The 23663-nt window shown below is 45.4% G+C and overlaps 1 protein-coding gene across 1 annotated transcript; it reads left to right on the top strand.

The window, feature by feature from the left end:
- Positions 1-681: 681 nt before the first annotated feature.
- On the top strand, positions 682-17681 carry LRRC52 (leucine rich repeat containing 52; the record flags this gene model as incomplete). The annotated part of the gene is made up of 2 exons (XM_079940813.1): positions 682-1303; positions 17111-17681. The coding sequence occupies 2 exons, from the start codon at positions 682-684 to the stop codon at positions 17434-17436; spliced, it is 948 nt and encodes a 315-aa protein (XP_079796939.1). The 3' UTR covers positions 17437-17681.
- Positions 17682-23663: the final 5982 nt, after the last annotated feature.

Genomic DNA, 23663 nt, shown 5'->3' on the forward strand with positions numbered 1-23663 from the left:
CACCTATCCAAACTCAATACCTAAGGAAGAGACCCACGCTGAGAACTGACCTCAGGTCACTTTTCACATCAGTAAAAAAAGGGAGTTGGACTGGAGATTTCCGTGATCCCTCTGTGGCCTGCGGATTAGGGGGTCCAATCTAGTCTAATCCACTGCAACTCCTTGGGGAGCTGATTCACACGCGCGCACACGGTGAATCCGTGCGCTTCCCCCCACTCCCCCAGGGACAGCCGGCTTACTGAGTTAACACAAAACACCCTCACACCACCCAGAAGAAGAGTCAGGACTCTCCCTCCCTCAGCTGGGCAGTCTCCGGAGGCTGCTGACATCACAAAGGTGTCAACTGGCAACCTCATTGTCATGTGGCTCTCCCCTGGCTCCCCTTCACTTGCGAACGCAGGGAAAGAGTGAGACCTTTTAAAGCCGCCAAGCCGGCAGGCTTCCAGCAGCAGTCTGGGAGTGAGCAATCAGCAGAGCCACCAAGCCGGGCGGCAGGGCATTGGGCCTCGCGTTTCAACTTCTGTTCAGTTCTCCTGTAATGGAAAATCGCTTCGCCCAAAGCCAGTGTTACAGTTCTTTCCAGCGCCCCTCCCCCCGCCCCACCACGCCCCTCGGCAGCCTCCCGATCAGAGGGACAGCGCCCGCTGGCAAGTGGAAGGAGGGTAGTCGCCGCTTCTTAGTATGTCCCGTGCTTCAGGCCCTGGGCCCGGGTGGTTACTCTTTTCCTTTGGAATGGGACTGGTATCGGGGTCAAGGTGTCCAAATAATTGTCAGTGTCAAGCCCAAGAAGTGATCTGCACAGGGGTCCAGTTAACTGAATACCCCTCTGACATACCCCTGAACACCCGGAGGCTGTACCTGAATGAAAACAGCATCCGCTTTTTGCCAGCGATGAATCTAGGACTCCTCAGTGACCTCGTTTACTTGGACTGTCAGAAGAACCTGATTCAGGAGGTGATGGATTATACCTTCGTCGGGGTCTTCAAACTCATCTACCTCGATCTCAGCTTCAACAATTTAACCTTGATCTCCCCATACAGTTTCTCCATGCTCAGCAATCTGGTGCAGCTGAACATCTCCAGCAACCCTCATCTGTTATCACTCAACAAGTACACCTTTGCCAACACCAGCTCTTTGAGGTACCTGGACCTCAGAAATACCGGCTTGCAGACCTTGGACCCTGCTGCCTTCCATAACCTCATAACACTCCAGACCCTGTATCTGAGTGGAAACCCCTGGAAATGCAACTGCTCTTTCCTGGACTTCACCATCTACTTAATAATGTCCCCTGTGAACCATCCAGGTGAGGACTTGATTGGGTGCGGGGATGAGGATGTGATGGCATAGGAGGAATTGGTTCCAGAGAAAGTGAAGTCAAAAGATGGTCAGTGTGGGAGAGATATCTGGGTAAAGTTGATTGAAAGCGTTCTTATTGCTCTGCAGGATCCATCCCTGGGTTGACTGGAGAGGCAGTAAGGACCAGTAGAAAAAGTTCTAGAATAGCCGTCCAAATAGCTGAGTTCTGCTCCCGCACTCAGCCCTTACTACTTGGCCGTCCTTGGGGAAGTCACAATTTCTCTGTGCCTCAGTTTCTTGATCCATAAAGTAGGGACAGTATTACCAAACATCCAGAGTTGTCATGTCAACAGGAAATGATATGTGTGGAAACGGTAAAGTACTGTAACTGCAAAGTGACAAAGAAATACAGGGACACTGTATTCCATTGGTAAACTATTTTAATCTGTTTAAGTCAGTGACTGACTTTTTTCAGGATCTAAAAGTAAATTCAGTCATTCATAGCCAGCAGAAAATCCAGTGGTATGATATACAGAAGGGAAAGTTCAACAGAGACAGAGGAGGGGCACGTGAGCGACCTGGACATGAATGAGAGAGAGAGGAGAAGAGAAGGCATTTGATATCTTCTTTGTCTTCAGATGCTAACCTCACAAGGAAGGAGAGCACGGCATGAATGGGTGGAGAATGGACCACCAGTGTCCACTGTGTCAAGCAGGGAGATTCCAATCTCACAGGCAGACTCTCAAGTCTTACCTGGTAGAGTTCCAAGCCAGTTGCTGCCACTCTATCCACTGTCCCCACCCCTCTGCCATGGTCCCTGGGGCACTCTGGTGCCTCATCCCTTCTTCTTTTCAGTGACTTTACTGTCCCATTCTTATCCTTCAATTCCCCCACTCCACCAATACCACTTTCACCCAGGGAAGTCAGAGCTTAGTAGAAGTGTGAAATAACCCCTCACAGAAAGCCTGGAGGCACTGATGTAATTAAACCCTATCAGAACCAAATCTTCCCTGCCTTCCCTGGGTGTGTGTTTTTGAAAATATTTTCATGCACCAGCTTCACAAAAGTCCTGCTGAAGTTTCCACCCTGAAGTCCTGCCCATGTGGCAATATTCTAGAAAGATTCCTGACCAAAATGACAGACTTTAAGGCGCACTGGGGGAGAAGGAGATGGGTGGTGAGAACAAGTAAAAATGTGCCCTCCTGGCTTTCCAACGCACGTGTCTTGAACTGTCTTCCAGGCAGGGGCTGGAATCTGATGAGGCAAGCAAGGCTTCCAGGATGCAGAATCGAAGGTGGCACCGAGACTGAGTGTCTCCTTAAATTTTGTGCCCGAGGCACCTGGCCCTGCTGCCAGGTACTTCAACTTGAGTTAGAATAAATCAAAAGGAACAAATTTTGTCAGACCATCTTAACAGTAGTAATCATAAAAGAACACAGGAGCAGTTTCTTGGGGGGCTTGCCTTGCCTTTCTAGTGATCATGCTTTCCACTTTTCTCAATGACTGGTGCTGTGCTGCTTTCTAGAAAGCTCTCTAAAAGAGGGTCAGTATTAATCATTCTCATGCATCAAATGTGATTCCCCAATGGGATTCTCCCTGTCAGTGTTCATGTAACTAGCCTGTGGACCGGCATCATCTTTTCTTGCCACCTCCCCACCGTTCATACACATTTTCCTTGAGCAGAAACCACCAATTTGCCAGGAGGACCCCCTACTTAGCTGAAAAGGGTAAGTAGCTTGGCTTCTTCCCCAGTGCCTAAGCCTATCACTTCAGTTCCCACCAAATCTCCTGTAATCAGAATTTTGCTTAAAAAGTTGTATCTTCTCAGAACTTTCAGGCTAACTACTTTGGACTCCTTGACTCAATTCAATCCAGGATTGAAAACCAGGTCTGTTTCACTGCATATTTTCAAAAACGTCAGAGGCGGGTGTCTATCTTGTCAAGCTCATAAGCTCCTTGTGAATGAAGAGTCTGGCTTTTGAGGTAGACAAATCTTTCATCCACTGGCCAGTGGGAGCCCCCCACCCTGACGCACGTACACACACACACACACACACACACACACAACTGCTAATCTGCTCATCTCCCTCTGCTGTTTGGTGGCGTAGAGGAACCCTCCCAGTTCACTTCATACAGAAATATGGTCTCATTGCTCCAGTTCACTACTATTATCTCTTAAAAACAACAGTGAGCCCCAGCTCAGACATAGAATAATTTAGCTTTGTACGGAGCTTTGCAGCTGCTGAAGTTTTTTCACACATGCTGTTTCAGTTTCTCTACTTGAGTGTCACACCAACCCTTAAATTTTGTGCTCTAGGACTGGAAGAGGCTAGGATGGGTATTTTTAACCCCTATCCTATGGTTGAGAAGATAGACTGATTCACCCAAAACCACACAACTACTAAAAGGCAAGAAAATGGTTGGAACCTCCTGATTTCAAATTCAAGTCTTTTCCCATGTGGCAACTCTCTCTTAAATCCTCATATTACATAACTATGATTGAATAAGTCACTTTAGTTATAAATATAAGTCATGTTTTAAGCATATGCCCACAGCACCTAAATTTCAGCTTTACCTGTCTACACTTGGAACTCACACTAGATCATTTTCATTGGATAATAAGTCCTAGTCATCATAAACTCATTATAATATGCCTGCACTTCCCTTGCAAACTGAGGTTTCACCCCAATCTACCCGAACTCTAAAAGAATGAACCTAACCTCAGTGTTTGCTCTCCTTTGCATGTTATTCAGTCTGGTTGTCCCTTCCCATACACACACACACACACACACACACACACACACACATACACACACAACCACAAACATACACATGAACACACATGCAAACACATACATACATGCACATATACAAACACAAAGTTGTATCTACACAAACATACCATACATACATATATACATAATTACATACACACTCACCCACGTATTACATATGCATGACACACATACACATATAAATGCACAGATACACGTCAACACATGAACACACACACAGACACATACACAAAAAGCTGAAAACACTCACACAATAAAATTCATTAGATGCTTCTCTTGCCCTTTAGCCAGACCTCAACATAATGGAAGATGTTTATTTCATGTGACTCTCATATGATGATTCCTGCCTCTGTTAGGTGGAAATATCTTTGCTATTTACAAACACTCTAGTTGAACTCTCAACCTTTAGCCCACCTATTATACCACATTTTCTATCAAAACGGTACTCTCTGGCATGTTCTAGAATGGGGTCTACACATCTCTTCCCCATGTGCCCAAATTTCAGGATACAGGAAGAATTTCTATGAAATAAGCTAAATAACCTGGTTGTTTATAAAGGAGAATCCAACTTAAAGATGGGTGTCATTTTAGACCCAGGGAGATACTAAACCTCAGTATTGGGAGATTTTGCCTGCAGTGCAGTATTGAGGTCTGCATGACAGCAGAATTCCAGTATATAGACCCCTTGTAAAGCAAGGCAGTGAAGTAAGGGACTTCCATGCTACCACTCAGCTCAGGCGTTCATCCATTTAAATATTTCTTGAGTGCCTATTATGTGCCAAACAAGTGTTCATAGAGGTAGCTAGCCAAGAACCCTGGGGTTGTGCATTGAGACTCATCTGACTATGGGCCACCTGCACCTTATGTGTCCCACGGTCCAGTTAGGCACAGCAGAACTAACCTCATGGACACAGCAAGACAAAAAAGGCAAGCATGTGCCTTTTGGGGTAGAACAAGTACTTCGGACAGCCTCAGCTTCAGGTGGTGAAGGACGGCCACCATACAGGCAGGAGAGCCCAGTATGAAGAGCTCAGGTTCTGGAGTGTAACAGTTGTGGATCATAACCCTAGCCCTGCCACTTTGTATCTGTAGGAGATAGATAATTTACTTAAGCTCTCCACACTTCAATTTCCTCATCTTTCAGACAGGTCTAATAATAGAACCAACCTCTCTAGGGCTGGTGTAAGGATGAAATGAGAACATTTAAAAACTGTCATCAACATTAAGCCTGGCACACCATAAACATTCAATAAACAAATGGTTGGCAGATGTAGGAAAGACACAGGATACTAAGAGAGTAGCAAATATCATTCAGGTGGTCCCTGGGACAAGCAGTGGACTTCAGGAAGGCTCAGCCTTATTGGAGGACAGTGTTCCCTGTGCAGGAGATATGACCGTACAGATGCATATGGGGATATAAATAGGAGATGGGAAGGTAGGCAGCAGGTCCCAGGATTCTAATCCCTGAGAAAATGGGACAGAGGGAATCCTGGATTTGAATATTGGATGAGTTATGAATACAGGAGTTCAGACCCTGGGAAATAAAACCAGAAGCTGAAATCAAGGCTTGGTCTCAGCCCAGGCCATGAGACTCAGGGCTGGGCCAGCAGCAGCAAGGTGGCTCTTCCTGAGTCACCTGAGTCTGGAACTGAAGTTCTATCTTAAACACAAACCCCACTTCCAGAAACAGGTGTGAACGTGCAGACATCTTTCAAGGGATGAGGGCAAGGAGGTCAGTTCAACTATGGGGCAGACATGGCCTTAGGAGAAGGAAGTCACCTACATGGTGTAATTTTGTGATCTGAAGAGTAATGAGCAGCATTTTTGCCCCAGTCTCTCCCCATCCACTGCCTACCATTGGGCTAAAATTAGCCATTAGAGATTCATCCTTCTCGGTCCCTAAAAGTGCCCCAACCTTGAAAAGGATTGTGAACAAATATGTAAGTTCCAGGGCAGAATAATACCGGTGCCCCTAAGCTTTTATCAACTTTCATATCAGAGGGAAGAGTGAGTTCTTGGGAAATGCAATTAGCTAAGATTAATTCTGCAGCAGTGGGGGAACCTTGAAGGAAGCCAAGATCCAGGAAAGAAATGGAGAGGTGTTAAAACAAAAGACATGAGGGCAATAATATGTCCTTCCCCTATGTCACACCTTGGCTAAGTTCACCCCCCACAGAGGGGCTATAGAGGAGGCTGAATGTTTTATTCACCTTATTTCATCACAAGGCTACAGCAGATAGGAACATCAAAACTTTCCCATATTGACAAGAGATTTGGCACTATCATCAAAAGTCTTCCTCAAAGGAAACCCTCCAATGATATACTCGCCAGATGCACTGAAAACTGCCCAGTCCTCAAAGAGTTCACGTATTCACTTTCCAAACACAAAAATCATAGCAGAAATGGAGGTGAGTTGAAATGTGCTGGTTGCCTGGATGCTCTGATCAATACAGAGTTAAAACAGGTCCACAGATTCCATTTCCTTTTTGGCTCAGGTCAGAAAATAGGAGAACCAATTCCTGGCTGGAACTGTAATTTTCCAGTCATTAATGCTGTTTGAAGGTGAGAGTAGAAATTGAGCTCTTCCCAGGAGAGAGCTCCCCAGCAGGACAGGGTTGAATGCCTCTGAAGATGCTCTCAAAAACTCATGTAGCTCTAAGCTCCTGGACAGAAAAAGCCTGGCTTCCTGCATGCCCTCCACCCTCAAAGTCTGGTCCAGCACTGCCCAACAAAAGCTTCTGCAGCAGTAGAAATGGTCTAAACCTGTGCTGTCCGATACACCACCCACTAGCCACATGTGGCTGTTGAGCTCTTGAAATTAGGCTAGTAGAACTGAGGAACTGAATTTTTCATTTTACATCATTTCAATTCATTTAAATAGCCACATGTATGGCTAGTGGCCACCATATTGGTGGGCGAAGCCTTTAATATAGGAAGATATAGGAAGCTTAAGCTGGAACTTTAGAATCTAGCCACGTCCCAGGTAAGTGGCTATAGAGCCCAGCCCAGCGTGGAGATCTTCTGACAGCCAAGTTCAATGCTTTCTCCCATGCCATGGTATTTCCTTACTATCAGGCACATCACAGTCTATTCAACTCTGAAACATTTATTGTATGTTTATTACATGCCCAACATTGTATTTATGTTGCTGGGGTGCTTTATCACAGGGAAAGAAGTCATAATTCCTGTCCTTAATAAGGCAAATCTAGGGGGATACAAGAGAGAGAAAATGCAGTTGAAAGCCAGGAAGCCTGATCCCAGTCATGCCTGTGTGTGATTTGGGGTGAGTCATTTTTCCCTCTGAGTCTCATTTGTCTCTGAAATAAGGGAATAGGATTAGATACTCTATAAATCCCTTCTCGTTGGCAGCCTATGAACCTAAATAGAAAGATAAGATGCACTTGGATGAAGGAAAAGGAGAGCAGTGGTCAGCAGACAGGGTCCCAGATGAGCAAAGTGCACAACGAGTCCGTGTCGAGGTGCAGGTGTTCCTAGAGATGAGGGCAGTGGTCACACAATTAGGAAGTGCAACCTCTAACTCCTGCACTCTCCCGCTTCCTGTCTTAAGCAATGGCCTTGAACAATGTCTGGCCTTGAAAAATGCCTCCACCGCCCAGGCACTCAGTGCCCTGGACTTTCCTCCCAGACCTGGTCTGCTCCACCAGTGGTTCTCAAACTGTAATGAGCACAAGAGCCCAGGCTCCATGTCTAGAGGTGGTGACTCAGTGAGATGTTGGGGCAGGTGCTCCTTAGGCCACATTTTGAGAAACCCTAGGACAATGGTCTGGGTTCTAGCTCTATGGTGGCCGCTCCATCTGGTGAATAAATTGACTTACACTAAGATGTTAGTAGCTAATAATGTTTTGATATGTCTCCCTCAAGGAGCATTTGCAATGTGACAGGGAACAACCAGAAACAGTGAGAATTCAGAAAATCACAGGCTACTAACGTACATGTGGAGGTAGTCTCAGGACAGAGGTTCCCTTTGTGTCAACCCTTAAATTATAGTCCTTAGGCAGTCCTGCTTAGTCCGATGGTGGGGCCCACACGTCAAAAAGAGGAGTCTGCACAGGAGTGCTGCCAATGCAGGGGGACAAAGCCACTCAGGGACATCTGCAGGGAGCAGGTGGGTTGGGTCATGTGCTGTTTCAAGTCCAAGTCATTTTGAGGGCATTTTGAACAGGAACATCTCAGTCTCATTCTGAGGCTATTTCATCCTGTATTCAAAGCTGCTCTCATAGGATAATGGCCCCATTTGAATCCACCAAGTACAAAATCATCTACAGCTGCGCCAAAACTTAGATTTCCAGAATGAATTCAGGTCCTCACACCCTTCCACTATTAATGCTAGCCCATCTCCTCCACCAGGGAAATTGCAATAAAGACCAGACACCAAAAGAGGGAACAGCTGGGCAGCAGTCATTGCCGAGGCTGTCAACTGCTCCGCTAGCACATCTCTCCCACCTTATCACGAACACCCTGGCCTTGTGGCTCCCTCCTGTTGAGAGCCAGAGGAGCAGCCTCATGAGGACAACAAGGGGGCTGAGAGGGGTGCGACTGGGTCAGTGATCCCTAAATCATCCAGAAAATTCGAGAAGGGATGGGGATGGCAAGCATGTGCGGTTTGGGAAGGACCTCTAACTCAGCCCTGTTGGAATCCCTGAGGGGGGGTGATCTAAAGTTCCCTCGAGCTCAGAAATGCCAGACCTCTATGCATGGCCCCTCTGATGGCCCAGCACCACTCAGGCCCCTGGAAGGAGGCAGTGCAAGGCCAGCCAAAGCAGCCAACCTCAGTTTCTTCATCTCTAGAGATGAAGAATTCCCCAAACTGTAAGGAATCCAGCAAAGCATGGATGCAGAAAGAGAAACAGGGGTCTGGCCATCTAGGGCCTTTGTTTATGGTCTTTCTAGGGAACATGCAATGTATCCTGAGAAGTTTTGGCAGGCAGACAAGATGGATACAGGGCTAGGAGGCTCGTATGGGCATTCAGACAAGAGAGGATGGCAACAGTGTGGATGAAGAGGTACAGACAGGTCAGAAGGAACTGTTTAGAAGGTAGAAGCAACAGGACTTGGGACTGAACTAGACCCTCCCAGAGTTCCCTGTACTCCCTTTGTGACTCTTAGCATAATTAACAGATTTGTATTAATTTAACATTTGTTTTCCCTGATAGACAGGAAGGTCTGTAAGAGCAAAGAGCAGGTCTGAATCTTCAGAAAGATTCAGACACAGAGAAAATGCTCAAGAAATATTTGAGTGAATAAAAAATCCATGAGACATGGAAAATAAAGGAAAAGAAAAAAATCAAGTATTGGCTTGGACAGCTATGGGGGCTCCACTGAGAGGAGGGGTAGTGAGGGGATTAGGAGAGAAGCCAAGTCCCATCATGAACGTGTTGAGTGGGAGGTCTTTGTGAGCCAGGAGGCATTTGGATATTCTGACCTGAAATTCATAATAGAGAATAAAATATATGTTTGGAAATCATCAGCTCACTGGTGATCATCAAAACCAAACAAAGGATGAGATCAGCCAGGGAAAGAGTTTAGAATGAGAGGGTAACAAGGCAAGGACAGAAGCTTTGGGGGAATGCCAACATATTGAAGCATCAAGTAAGAAGAGCAGAGAACTTAATAAAGTGAAGGGACCAGCAATGGAAATATGGTGCAGGGTGGTGTGGTCTTTCTAGACAGAGGGAAGAACAAGTGCAAAGGCTCTGGGGTGCAATGAGCTCGATGTAGCAGAAGGTGGGTATGGCTGAAGTGGAGTGAAGCCAAGGTAAGAAATGAGGTAAAAAATCAGAGACCAGATCTTATAGGACCAACAGGTCATGGAGAGGCTTTTGGCTTTATTCTAAATGTGACAGGAAGTCATGAAAGGGTTTTGAGCGAGAAGTGACACGATATATGGTTTACAGCTGGTTCCCACTGCTAGATGGAGAGAGACTGTGGAAAGTGGGGACACAAGTTAAGAGGCTGTCACAGTTCAGGCAAAGGGAAGACTGTGGCTTGGCCCAGGGTAATGGTCCAGAAGATAAGAAGAGGTAAGAATTGGGATATATTTTGAAGGTAGGACTAACAGGATTGTCTCATGGCTTAAATTATGGGATGTGAGAGAGGAAACAGGAAGGGCTCCCAAGTTTCTGCCTGGGTGACTGGTGAACGGTGCTGTCTTCCACCACTGAACTTTTCTAAATTGCCTATTATCCATGAGGATAATAACTGTCTACTATCTGGATTTTTCTGAGAAGATGAGTTATTATTCAGCAGGTCCAGCTCTAGGCCAAACTGAGAGCAAACTAGCGTTTTCCATTAGCTTCCAGGAACTGCTTGGTACCATCCCCCAGGCCTGCCATGTAGCTGGCTCCCCTCCTCCATCAAGAAAGGCAGTAGCAGGGGTTCCCCAGGGAAGGGATTAAGTCATTGGCTTCTTCTTCAGAGGACTTTACACTTTAAGCCTTCTTTTATCAGTGGAATGAATGGTTCTATCTCCTGCTGACAGAATTTTGGGCACTGACAAGCACATGAGGAGTATTATGAGGAAAAGGGGTCTTTCTACCTCTAAATCTTGCCCATATACAACCACTTATACAAAAACACCAGTCCTGTAGCCTAAAGCACCCTTAAAGCACAGGAATAATCAGGTTGAACTTGCTGGATTTCAAGGTTGTTCCTGTAATGTTCCAAGAGTCTATGAATCAGGTTTAACCTTTACCAAAATATGAACTCTTTATCCAAGGGAAAAAATTGTATCAGATAAGAAATGTACTGCCCAAGCCCAAATCGTCCAAAGCCAAGGATGCTTCAGACCGAGAGTCAGCACACACTTTCCATGAAAGGGCAAATAATAAATAATTTAAGCTTTGTGGGTCTTTGTTGCCACTATTCACTCTGTCATTTGTAACATGAAAGCAGCCATAGAATATACATGAATGAATGGGCATGGCTGTGTTCCAATAAAACTTTATTTATAAAAACAGGCTTCAGGATGGATTTGGCCCACAGGTTGTAATTTGCTGAAGCCTGGCTCATGCCATCAAGGGAAGACAGCTGAGTGATGAGGAAAAGAAGCTCTAGGGTGGCAAAGGTAGGAGCCAATGGAGGACTAGAAATGCTCAGAGGACCATGCATGAGGGTCTAAGAAGGGAGCCTTGCTGGCCAGTTGGCTTTGGTGGTGCTGGGCTGCTCTACGGTCCAGTCTAGGTTTCCCTCTAGGGAGTCTTCTCCTCTGGGCCACCCATAGTACAGCAGAATAGGATAGTGATCCCCTCAAATTCTATCAGAAACCAGTCCTAAACAGCAAGGCCAAAAATATGAGTTTAAGAACTGCTGTATGAGATTAAACCGATAATCCAGCCATTCTCTATGCATTCAATAGACATTTATCAAACCTCTGTTGTGTACCAGGCACTAGGGATACAAAGGTGAACAGATAGGGTCTCTGCTCTCAAACAGTAATTGGGGAATAATAATAACTACCTTTTGCCATCATGCTGGCAGCCCTTGCATCCTCAGCCCCTTCCCCATCTGCACTTACCCTCATTTCCTTCTCTGCAGTCTCAGAGGACACTTCAAGGCTTACCCCTCCATTTGAACAGAACAGTCATCTGTTCCTGCCTCCTCCAGGACTTCACACCCCTTAGCTCACTGAGTCCTTCCCCAGACTCTCATGAGGTAAGCAGGCATTGGTATTAGCCTAGTGTAGAGTAGTCTAAGATGGCAAGAGGTTAGTTAGCTGACCCACCTATAGTCTTCTATCTCCCCAGGTTCCCTTTCCTCCAGCCGAGCATTATGTCAACGACATTGACCCCAAGGGGCATTAATAACAAACAATATTTAATTCACTCAACAAACATACTTTGAGCTCTAGTATGTGTTAAGCACTATTCTAGATGTTGAGGACACAACAGTGAAAACAAATCCATGTCTTCATGGAGTTCATAATCTAGTGGGCGGAGGCAGACAAATGAATAGGTAGTTGACAAATACATAATTTAGCTGGAGAAAAGAATACGGAACATCTAATGATGTTCAGGCAAGCTAGGGCCTAAGGAGGAGAAATAAGGGAATTAGGCCTTTTTCTAGGTTCCAGGTGGAAGTTTCATGACAAAGTGCTTAAGCTGATGGAAACTGGTATTTGCTCTCCAAGTTGCAGTGTAATTGAGAGAGAAGTCTCCAGATTCTATCCTCTCACTTTACGTGGCCACCACATGGAGGCTGGCCTCCTCCACTCAGCCCAGACAGGTCCTAAGCAAGACTGCCCAGGGAGCTCAGAGCAGCCTGCTCCTCTGGAGAGCTCAGCAGACCCCAGAACTGTGGTCGCTTCTGCAGACCAAGAAAAGGAGCAATTCCTCTTAAAACCACCAGGTTCAAGCTGGCTTTCTGAAGGAAGGCTTTCTGGGTTCCTGCATTAACAGGTGTGGTTCTGGGCCCCAGAAACCCTTGCTGCTCCATGCATTCGATTTTGGCAGACAGGTTTTCCACCTGTGAGCAACGTGCCACATGTGGAACTAAATAAGGGGGTAGTTTATGTTTCCTTAGGAACTATTTGCAGGAAGAATTTAAACATTAATGACACTGTAATTGTACCTGGGCGCTTTAACTGGGGCAAATGTCCTGCACCCATGAAGTAGAACTGAGGAAGTGATAAGATGGGGCTTAGTCACATGTTTGTAATGTGAATGAAAGCCCTGGGATTGTGCAGTGCACAGAACACACAGCCTTTTCTCAGAGGCAAGGAGATCAAGAAAGGCAGAGACAGAATAATTGATGAACAATTTATTCATTCTGTAGCCTGGGAATAGTTAAAACTACTTAGTGGGGTGCTCAGGAGTAGAATTTAATTTTGTGAAGCACCTTATATGGTGTCTAGCACATATCAGACACTCCAGGATGAGTAGATAGGTCTATAAACTCTAAAGTCATCATACTAGACTAGGAAAAGAATGCATGACTAACAAGCTAAAGAAGAGGAAATGAAATAATAAAATAGAAGGAACATAGTCAAGGGGTAGGGTCATTTAAAAAGTAGGACAAATGGAAAACAAATAGTTAATCCAAATATATCAGTCTAACATTAAACATTAATGGGCTGATTAAAATACAAAGTTTGCTAGATTGATGAAAAACAAAACCAAACTACATCCTGCTTACTAAATATGCCTTAAGTATAGAAACATAGAAAGATCAAAAGTAAAAGGATGGGAAAAGCTACACAATGCAAACACTAACCAAAAGAAATTTGGTACAGCCATACTTATGTCATCAAACAGAGTACACTTTAAGGTACGAAGCATTACTACAGATAATAAGTGATATTGATCAATGAGAAAAGGATAAATCTACCAAGAAGAGGTAACTTTATATGCATCTAATAGCATAGCTTCAAAATAGGTAAAGCAAAACTTGACAGAATTATACAGAGAAGTAGACAACTGCATAATCATAACTGGTGGTTTTAACATACTTCCCCTGTAACTAATAGACAACTAACAATCTAATAGTAACGGAGACAATAGTTTTGAAAAGTCAATAAAGTCAATAAAAAGTCAAAGAATATAAAAAGTCGATAAAGATATAAATAAAATAAATAAAGATACAGAAGATCTGTATAAAACCACACCCTAATCAACATACAATGTACTCAACAAAGACAGAATACATTTTTTTCAGTGCACATGCAAAAACTACTAAAATCGACTTTATGTCCAGCCATAAAGCAAATTCTCGATAACTCTCAAAGGGTTGAAATCATAAAGGGTATGTCTCTGACCACAGTAGAACTGAACTAGAACTCAATAATAAAAACATTACTAGAAAATCCCCAAATACTTAAAAATTAAGTAATTCATTCAGTGAATGATAGCTCTTATTATCAGAGCAGTAATGATCAAACAAGGATTGTGTCATCAAGAGCTAAAAATGTCTCTAGTAGGAGAGAAAAGATGTACCCCTTTTCTAGCAAATAACCACCAAGCAACACAGGATGTGATAGGTGCAGTAAGAATGATACTAGGAAATGCTATAGATGAGTTCGAAGTGGGAACAATCACATGACTGCCCTCTGACGCGGTTTGGGAAGGGTTACTGGGGGTAGATGCAGGTACACTAGACCTTGAGGGATAGGAAGGACTTGATCACGTAAAAGTTAGAGGAAGAGATATTTGATGCAAAAAGAGGAGTGTAACAAAGCTAGCTACAGATAAGGGGGATATGTAATCAAGGAATAAAGGCAGTTTAATATGAAAAGGGTGGGGTACTGGGAGAACTCAGAATTAAGGTGGGGAAGGTAGGAGGGGGCAGATCCTGAGGGCTCTGAACACCAGGCCAGTTGATCTGGATGTTATTCTGAGCCCCACAGGGGAGTCAGAGGAGGGTTTTGATCCAGAGTGTGGCTGGCAAGAGCCTTGCTTGCAGAAGGGGAAATCTGGCAGGAGTGTGTGAAATGGTCCAGAGCTGGTAAACTGGGAATGGGTGGAGACAGACCTGCTAAGAGTTGAGAGCTCACACCTTGGCGGTGACAGGCAATGAGGGGGGGAGAGTGAATGCAGCAGTAGAAAAACCCTCCCCACAGATCCACCCACATCCCTCACTTAAAAGCAGCCTAACGATGCATTAAAATCACTGCCTAATTGCTCCTTTCAAGGTAATGCTCCAAAATGGAGAAATATGCGTTTAATGTTTAGTCTCATCTCTGCCACCCAAGCGCCAATTTAAAAGCCTAATCTTTTTAAAAATAGAATGAGGTAAACTGCCGTAGGCACACTCCAGACCCTCAGAATCCCACGTTCTCCTTTCTCAAATACATCTTTCTTTGTATATTCCCACGTGGTGTCTCTGGCAGCTTGGGCAGGTGACTTAAGTCCTCTCTTGCTAGAGTTCCTGAAGATGGCAGGGGCCTGCCTTACTCCTCACTAGCCCCACTCTTGGGCCTCCTGGGCAAAGCCCCAGAGGTCCTGGAAGCAGGCTGACTAGAGACAGGTCTTGAGGTGTAATTGTGTTCCTGTCCCTTTACAGCACGCTGAGATGGAGGCCCAAGGCCCCTTTCCCTCTCCCACGGGCCAGGGTTGCCCTGAGAGCCACTGTCTCACACTCATTCTAGAGAGGGGCTTCTTCCTCTCCTTTCCTCTGTAATCTTTGTAACCAGTGGATGTAGCAGCCCCCATGCTGGCTTCCTCCTCGTATGTCTACAGCCTCCTCCATCAGGGAGTCCTCACAGCACCACAGACTTCAGGCCATCTTCCTGAAAGTAACAAATGACTTCACTATAGGTGCACTGACCCAGAACCAGGGTGCAGGGAATAGTGTCCAGCTTGGAGAGGACTTAGCACTCAGCCTGGACAGCTGTCTCCAGCCACCCAAAGCCAGCTGCCTCCTACCCAGTCAGCTCACTTCTGTATTCCTCTCCCTAATTCTCCTGCTTCTAGCTCCAGTCCAGACCTGATTTCCCTCACGTCCTTGGTCACCAAGGATATCAGTGTCTTCACATAGTCTGGAGTTTCTACCCTGATCTAGGTGAAGCTTCCCCCCACACTTGCCTCTCTCTGTATCTCCCACTTCTGCCAAAAAAGCTCAGATAGCTCAGTCTGGGTTTTCTCTGTCTCCTGTCCCCTGACTGGAACCTGCAGGTTATCCAAAACCTTCAAGTTAGGAAACCTTCCTGCGTCTCAGTTTCCTTATGTGTAAAACAAGGATGATAGTGTGTGTCAACGTTGCTGTAAGAATTAAACGAGATAGCATTTGTATATCACTTAGCATGTAGACAGAACTTGGTAAATATCAGCTGCTATTATGATTTGGATCATAGTTTTCTCAAACCCTGGTCTCAACCCTGAATGGGAGCTCATTTATCTAATGCTCATTTATATTCACCTGGACACCGCTCACAGGCACCTCAGCATCAACACGGCGGAGTATATGGAGCTAGAAAAACGCAGGGCTGATGACAGGGCTGAGTGGTCTGTGCATCTATTGTGCACAGTGTATTGTGTGCACTATTGTGTACAAAGCTTGCCTTCTCACCTGCGGCAGTTAAATCCTCCTAACTACCCTGAGAATAGGTATCATTCTTTGTAAGATGAGGCAATGGTATTCAGAGACAGAGTCAGACATCCTGCTGAAGTTTACCGAATTAGTAAGTAACAGTGTGTTTGAACCTTAGTCTGTCTGTCTCCAGAGCCCACTTTGCCTTCTGTTATATACTGAAGTCCGCAGTGCTTGGTGTGGAAAGGTGCTGAGAGAAGGAGCCAGGCAGCTGAGTCAGTGGCTAAAAAGGACTGAAGGCTCATGTAGATCATATGATCATCTAGTGATACCAACAACACCACTGAGAAACAGAACTGCTTCCGGTATTGGCTGTCTCTTTTCCCTGAGCTCCCCCTTTGTTTCTCCAGGTTGGTGGCAGGTGGAGCTGAGGGTGAGGCATAGAGAGCACACAGTAGGCATTTCCAGAGAATTTTGTCCCTCCTAAGTGGCGTGCGATGACATTGGGTGGCCTTAGTGATCCCTGGCTGGGCTCAGGAACAGGACAAGGGGAAAGGGCAAAGCAGAGGGGGAAGGAGGGGGTCAATAAGAGGAAGGGGAGACAGAGATGACGAGCACTGGTGGAGTTCTGTGGAGTGTCAACACTCCACGGCAATCTTGCTTAAGTTTCCAACCTCCCAGCTCCTGCTGTGGTCTCTCGTTCCTCGAGGAGCTTTAGAAAGCAAAGCCCATTTTCAGGAGGTGAATCTGAACACAGCTAAGCCTCGGGCAAAAAGCAGTCCAGGAGCAGTCTCAAACCTTAATGTGCCCCAGAGATCACCTGGGGATCTTGTTAAGATTCAGATTCTGATTCAGGAGGCCTTGGGGCGGTGCCTGAGATTCTGCATTTCTAACGGGGTCCCTGTGATGCCGATATCGCTGGCCCGCAGACCACACTTTGAGTAGCGAGAGTCCAGACAGCCTCTCCAAGTCCCTGCTGGCCTCAGCACCCTGGGAGTTCTGCTGTTTCAGCACTCTGCCTGCTGTGTGTTTCCTCTTAGATGAACAAAATGCCACGTGCCTGGAGCCCACAGAGCTGGCAGGGTGGCCCATCACGAAGGTGGGGAACCCGCTCCGGTACATGTGCGTCACGCACCTGGACCACCAAGACTACATCTTCCTGCTGCTCATCGGCTTCTGCATCTTCTCCGCGGGCACCGTGGCCGCCTGGCTGACGGGCGTGTGTGCCGTGCTCTACCAGAATGCCCGCCGCAGATCGAGCGAGGATGAGGCAGAGGACGAGCTCGGGCAGAGGGTAGAAGCCAGCAGGAGAATTTTTCAAAGCAGGGTGGAGTCTGGCCAGGACGGGTTTCCTCAGCTGATTTAGTTACCAGGCGCTGCTGTCTGATGGACCTTTCCCCGGCTCCCTGCTTTCTGTCTTGCCCTCCCCTTCCCACTCCTCAAAGCTGTCTTAGAGGTTGAAGCCTACTAGTAAAATAAATAAAACATTTGGTGGCCATTTCACAGGTTGGTCCTTTCCTGTTCAACCAACCCAGGGATAATTCCTTGATCTCAGAAGGATGGCATAGAACAAAGTCTAGAGAAGCTGTTGGAGGCACCTAAATGCTGAGGAAGGCCACCCCGAAAGCGGGCCAACTTGTGTTTGATGAGCACCTACTATGCTATGCCCCTAAACTAAGTGCTGGAGGGAGGGATGTGACAAATACAAGATTTGAGATCCGTCCTCAAAGAGCAACAATTTAGGGCAGGGTTGTGGGGGGAGGGCAGTCAAGATTAAAATGATTCAAATGGAGAAAAATACAAGGCAAAATGACAAGGACTAACATGAATGGAATATGTCTATGGGCTATCTTCACACTTCACCTCCTAATTATCGCAACAATCCTACTTTACAGTGACACTGTTTTACTCAAATGGTAAGCAGTACAGCCTCCCAAAGTCCACATTCTTTCCTTTGAACAAAGCTGCCTTTCAAAGGAATGTTTAGCAACATAACCAAAGGTTCGTCGTGTCAGCCTTGGACAAAACGAAGGAGAGAGGCACACAGAGCCAGCCACCACTTACTGAGGCCTTACCAAATGCCCAGCATCCTACCACGCTTCAGAAACATTTTCTCATGGGGTTAATCCTCACAACAACCAGGTCAGGAGGTCATTGTTTCCTCATTTTTCTGATGCTCAGAGAGACCACAGCTCAAGATCACACAGATGATAAGATGCAGAACAATTGCTGAACCTCAGGCTGCCTGACCCCAAAGCCCATGCTCTATGCACTGTGACCTCCTGTCTCTGATAAAGCAACAGAATAGCTAAGTGTGTACCCATATGGTCCTGCTCTCAGGACTGCTTAGGAGAGGGGAAAGAGAGCAGAAGGCAGGGGTGGCTCAACCCAAAGACCCATTCCAGGTTTTCCCTTTCTCTCTACCCAGATCAAATCATGCTCACGTTCAAAACTAGATCAAAGGCCCGCCCATGGAGCTAGCTGTCCCTAAACCCCCAACCAGACCTACCTTTACCTCTGCACTTCCGCTGTGAATTGCACGTTATTCCCCCAAATTTGTCTGGTGTGATGGTTAAGAGCATGGGCTCACAAATAGATTCCTACCCCTAGTTTTGTCCTTACACCTGGTTTTGTCCTTACACCTGTGTGAACTTGGGCTTCCTACTTGTCATGACCTTGAGGACAGAGACTGCCTGTTATTCTCCATGGACACAGCACATGCCTTACACAAAGTAGGGGCTCAATAAATGTTTATTATCGCATTCTATTTAAATCCCAGCTCACCAATCATTCTTATTCTGTTATCCCGATTGTAAGGGGTGACCATGGACAAGTTATTTAACTTCTCTGTGCCTCAGTTTCTTCATCTGTAAATGGCACTCATTATAGTGCTTACATCACAGAGGGATATTGTGAAACTAAAATGAATACCAATTATAATAATATATCCTGGAATAATTTTAGACTTACAGAAAAGTTACAAAGAGAGAACAGAGAATTCCCATATAGCCTTCACCCAGTTTCCCCCGAAGTTAGCTCATATTACAGTTATCTCACAGTACATCTGTCACAACTAAAAAAGTAACATTGGAATATTACTATTAACTAAACTTCAGACTTTATTTGGATTTCATCAGTTATTCCCCAATGTCCTTTTTCTGTTCCAGGATCCAATCAAGGTTACCACATTTGCACTTAGGATATTCTTAAAAATAACAATATATCTAACATTTATTGGGTATTTCTATATGTCAAGCATTGTTCTGAGTGTTTCTATATATATTGACTCATTTAACTGTCAAAATACCCTGTGAGGTGGATATTAGCATTATTATTATCCCCATTAGATAAGGAAATTAGGGCTTAAGTAACTCGCTCAACATTACACAATAAGACCAGAAGTCAAACCAGCTCTGTCTGACTGTTTCCCCCAAAGCACTAGTCAATAGTAGCTCTCAAGAATTTAAACTACCAAGATAGTCTTGGCAAAAGAAATCTGAATTGCAGCTTTGCACAATAGTTTCTCTCCTAAGAGGCCCTGGCTCTTTCCACACACAAACAAAAACAAAACAAAAAAAAAGGACTCAGCATCTTCTCTGACTGGCCCTGAAGAGACTGCAGTGAAGGGGCAGAATCAAGACGCTCGGGGATCTTAGAGTCCAGTTTGGTGGAGACATAAGTAAACAGGTGATTTCAGGCCAGAGTGGTAAGTGAAGGGTAGGCCTCGGGGTTCAAAGGGACACAAGGGAGGGATACTAACCCAGAAAGTAGTAGCGAGTCTTGAAAGGCTTCCCTGAGGAAGAGACATCTAAGCTGAGACTTGAAGGTTGAGTTGGAATGAGCCAGGCAAAGTGGCAAAGAATATATGTGGGCTAGGGGGACATTCTAAGTAACAAGAACTACACATGCAAATGCCCAGAAGTGGGAAAGAGCCTGACACACCATTATAGCTAGAATATAGAGTGGAAGGAGAGGAAGACAGGAGAGAGGTCATGTAAGAGAGAGACCCAAGGCCAGACTCCGAAGTCCTTACGCATACCTTGTGTTACTCAGGGTTATGATAGGTTCTGCTGCAGTAACAGAAAAACCCCAAAGTTTCCTTGACTTAACACAACAAAGACACCTTTCACTCATGTACAGTCCAATGTGGGAAGGGCAGCCGTCCTCCATCCTGCAGCTACAGCCTCTAGAACACGAGCCTCAGGTCCACTGCAGAAGAGAGAAGAGATATAATGGGCATGTAGCTCTTACCTCCCCGGGCCTGGAAATGACACATGTCACTTTCCCTCACACTTTGCATGGCCCCAACCTCATGGCAGTCTGTGTGCCAGGAAAGCAAAAGGCGATGGTGGACAAAATACTGCATCTAGCCTACCGTGATAAGGAATTTGAAGTGTCCCCTGGGGACCCCAAGGTCCACTCGAGAGTTTTTAGCATGAGAATCACATGGTCTAATTTGTGCTTTAGAAAGCTCACTCTGGCTGTAAGGTCTTCACCTTAGGTGAAGGGAGGGAGGTATGATGGCAAACAAGGAAACTAGCATATTGCGCTTTTCCAGGGGAGACAGAGGGTGACGGAGCAAGGGCTGTGGCACTGGGAACAGAGAAAAGCAGATGAATGTCAGTTATGTCGGAGGTAGAGTTGACAGAATTCTGTGAGTGACTGGACAGGGGAGGTAGGGAAAGAATGGATGGGCGGAGGATACACAGAAAGTAGAAGGAGTTAAGGAGGGTGCCCAAACTTCTGATTTGGACAGCCAGGGGCCTGGTAGCACCAGTCACCCAGGCAGAGAGAACCATCGTGGTTTACTGGATGTAAAAACTGGCCAAACAATAAAACATGAGGAGCGGGACGGGCCGTGAGTGGCAGGCGTCGGGGGACGTGGGGAGACAGAAGGTTAAATCATTATTCTCTTCAGTGGAAAGTCAATAGACAGTGTCTAAAATTGAAAAATCAGATAGAAGCAATATAAACATATTCTTTAGAGATACCAAAAAAAATCAGTCAAAAGAGTTTCAAGTGTCTGCCTCTAGGGAGGGAAAAGCATGGGGGAAAAGAATGGAAGATTGCTGTTTTTCATAACAAATTTTGTAGAACTACAACTCTTTAAATAAACTATGTGCTTCTGTATTTGATTAAAATGTTTTTTTTTTTTTAAAGAAAAGACTGGCTTGTCTAGGGTGCTGCTACCTTCAAGAGGTGTCTTTAACCACCTTTTTTATACAGAGGGGTATCCACATGATTTCAAAGGGCAATGTGCCTGCAAAGGGAATGTTCCTACTCCCTGCCAGATTTCTTCATTCACACTGTGCCCCTGAGCTTGAGTCCCAGAAAAACCAGAGAAGGCTTTCTAGAGGAGACCATGTTTAGCCTAGATCTTGAAAAGTCATAGGATTTCATGGAGGAAGGGACACTTCAGATGGATGGTAAGAGTGAAAGCATGGGGGTATGACAAAGAGAGATGTGTTTGGGGAATGATTGTGGTTCTGTTTGGCAGCCTGAATGACAAATTGAAGTGACTCTAGGATGGAAACAGAAGATCAGTCAGGTAGCTAATGAAACTGATTTTCACAAAATCTGGCCCATGGGCCACCTGTATCAGGGTTCTAAGGATCCCTCAGTGCTTCTAAATCCTCAGGAGAGGGTGAGACAGTAATCTGCATTATAATATTTTCTCCCGGTGAAACTTATACATACTAAAATTTGAGAAACGCTGATCAAGCACGAGTAGATAAAGTCCTGAAGTAGTGACCATGTGAATAGGAAAGAGGAAATGGTCACTAGACCTAGGACCCCATAGAATGCCAGGGCCTCTTGGGTCCAGAGTTGATCTCGGCCATCAGGTCAGGGTAAGTGGCCCTCCTGCCTGCAAAGAAATGCAGATGCTGGGGAACCAGCAGCACCCAACAGCTCCTGCCCACCACCTACTGCCATTCCTGCCTCACTAAAAGGACGCCCACTTCACACGATATGGTAGGAGAAGTAGTAACTTCCAGTTTCAGCTTTTCCATTACACATGTGATCTAAGATGTTGCTTCATTGCTTGGGTCTTAGTTTCCCCAAATGTAAAATGAGGTGGTTAGACTAGATTACCTCAAAGCCCACCTCATATCTAACCTTCTGAAAACAACTATGGATAATATCCAGAATATACAAGGAACTGAAAATCAAAATGATAAATAACAAGAACCCCAATAAAAATATTGGCCAAGAATATTAATGGGCAACTTATAAAAGAAGAAACCCCAAAAAACTAACTAGCATATAAAGAGGTGCTCACACTCATTAGTATTCAGAGAAATGCAAATTAAAACAATAGATGTTACTTTACGCTTATTAGATTGGCAAAAAAATTGAAAACTGGATCATGTCACATGTTGGCGGGGATGTGCACTGCTGAAGGAAGTAGAGATGGGTACAGCCAGCCGGGAGAGCAATCTGGTACCACTTAAGTCAGATTGAGTGTGTGCCTACCCTACCACCCAGCAAGTCCACTCACTCCTAGGTAGATCTCCTGCAGAAATGATCACACAGCCTATAAGGGAGCACACAGGAAGACATCCATTGCAATGTTACGCGTAGTGGCAGAGAGTTGGAAGAGTGACTAGGTAAAATGTATAGAGTGCTATCGAACAGTTATAAGCAACTAACTAGATGTACATATAGCAAGATGGGCGGATCTCAAAAACACAATGCTGAGTGAACAAAGGGAGAAATATAATGAGAAACCTCCGTGAGTCTCAAAATCCTGAAACCCTGTGGTAAAATATAAAGTCCTTACACTGTCCTACAAAGCCCCACATGATCTGCCTCCCCTGTCTCCATCACTCCATTTACCTCATTGACATCATCTTCTACCAGTGTCCCCACTACTCACTCTGACCCAGCCTCACTGGCTGCCCTGCTGTTAACACACGCCAGGCACTGAGACTGCAACAGAGTCTTTACACTGGCTGTTCCTCTGCCTGGAATTACAAGCCCTCAAAATCCCCTCCACACACACACACACACACACACACACACACACACACAGTCCCCCTTGCCCTGCTCTATTTTTACATGAGACAATAATGAAATGTAATAATAAGTGAATTTTATAATCGTCTGAAAGATAATGAGTATTGTCCCACATTTACCACTAGAAGGTGAGCTCTGTGAGGGCAGGAACTTTTGTCTGTTTTGTTCCCTGATGTCTCTCAAGGCCTAGAACAAAGCCTATCATAAAAGGGGCCTTTATAAACTTTGGTTGACTAAATAAATGGATGGTGAGTGGGAATGAGAGTAAAGAATATTAAATAAAAAAGAGAGGCACCTAGCACAGGAAAATGATGATGAGGCTCAATTTATTGAGGGATATGAGTAATTTAAATTTGTGTGCCCAAGATTTACAAAGGGAGGTGACAGGCGAGCAATGTCTCCTCACCCTCACCACCCCCCACCCCAGCCCATCTGTTGGAGTTCCTCTTCCTGCCAGGTCTTTGTGGAATGAGCAGGAAAAGTCCTGGCTGTGGAAAGAACCCTCTGCTTTGTCTACACAGCTGCTGTCTCTGAGATTTCAAGGCTGCAGCAGGCCTGAGGGCACCTCCTGGCATT

Source organism: Stenella coeruleoalba, assembly GCF_951394435.1.
Source record: "Stenella coeruleoalba genome assembly, chromosome: 1".
NCBI classification, from domain to species: Eukaryota; Metazoa; Chordata; class Mammalia; order Artiodactyla; family Delphinidae; genus Stenella; species Stenella coeruleoalba.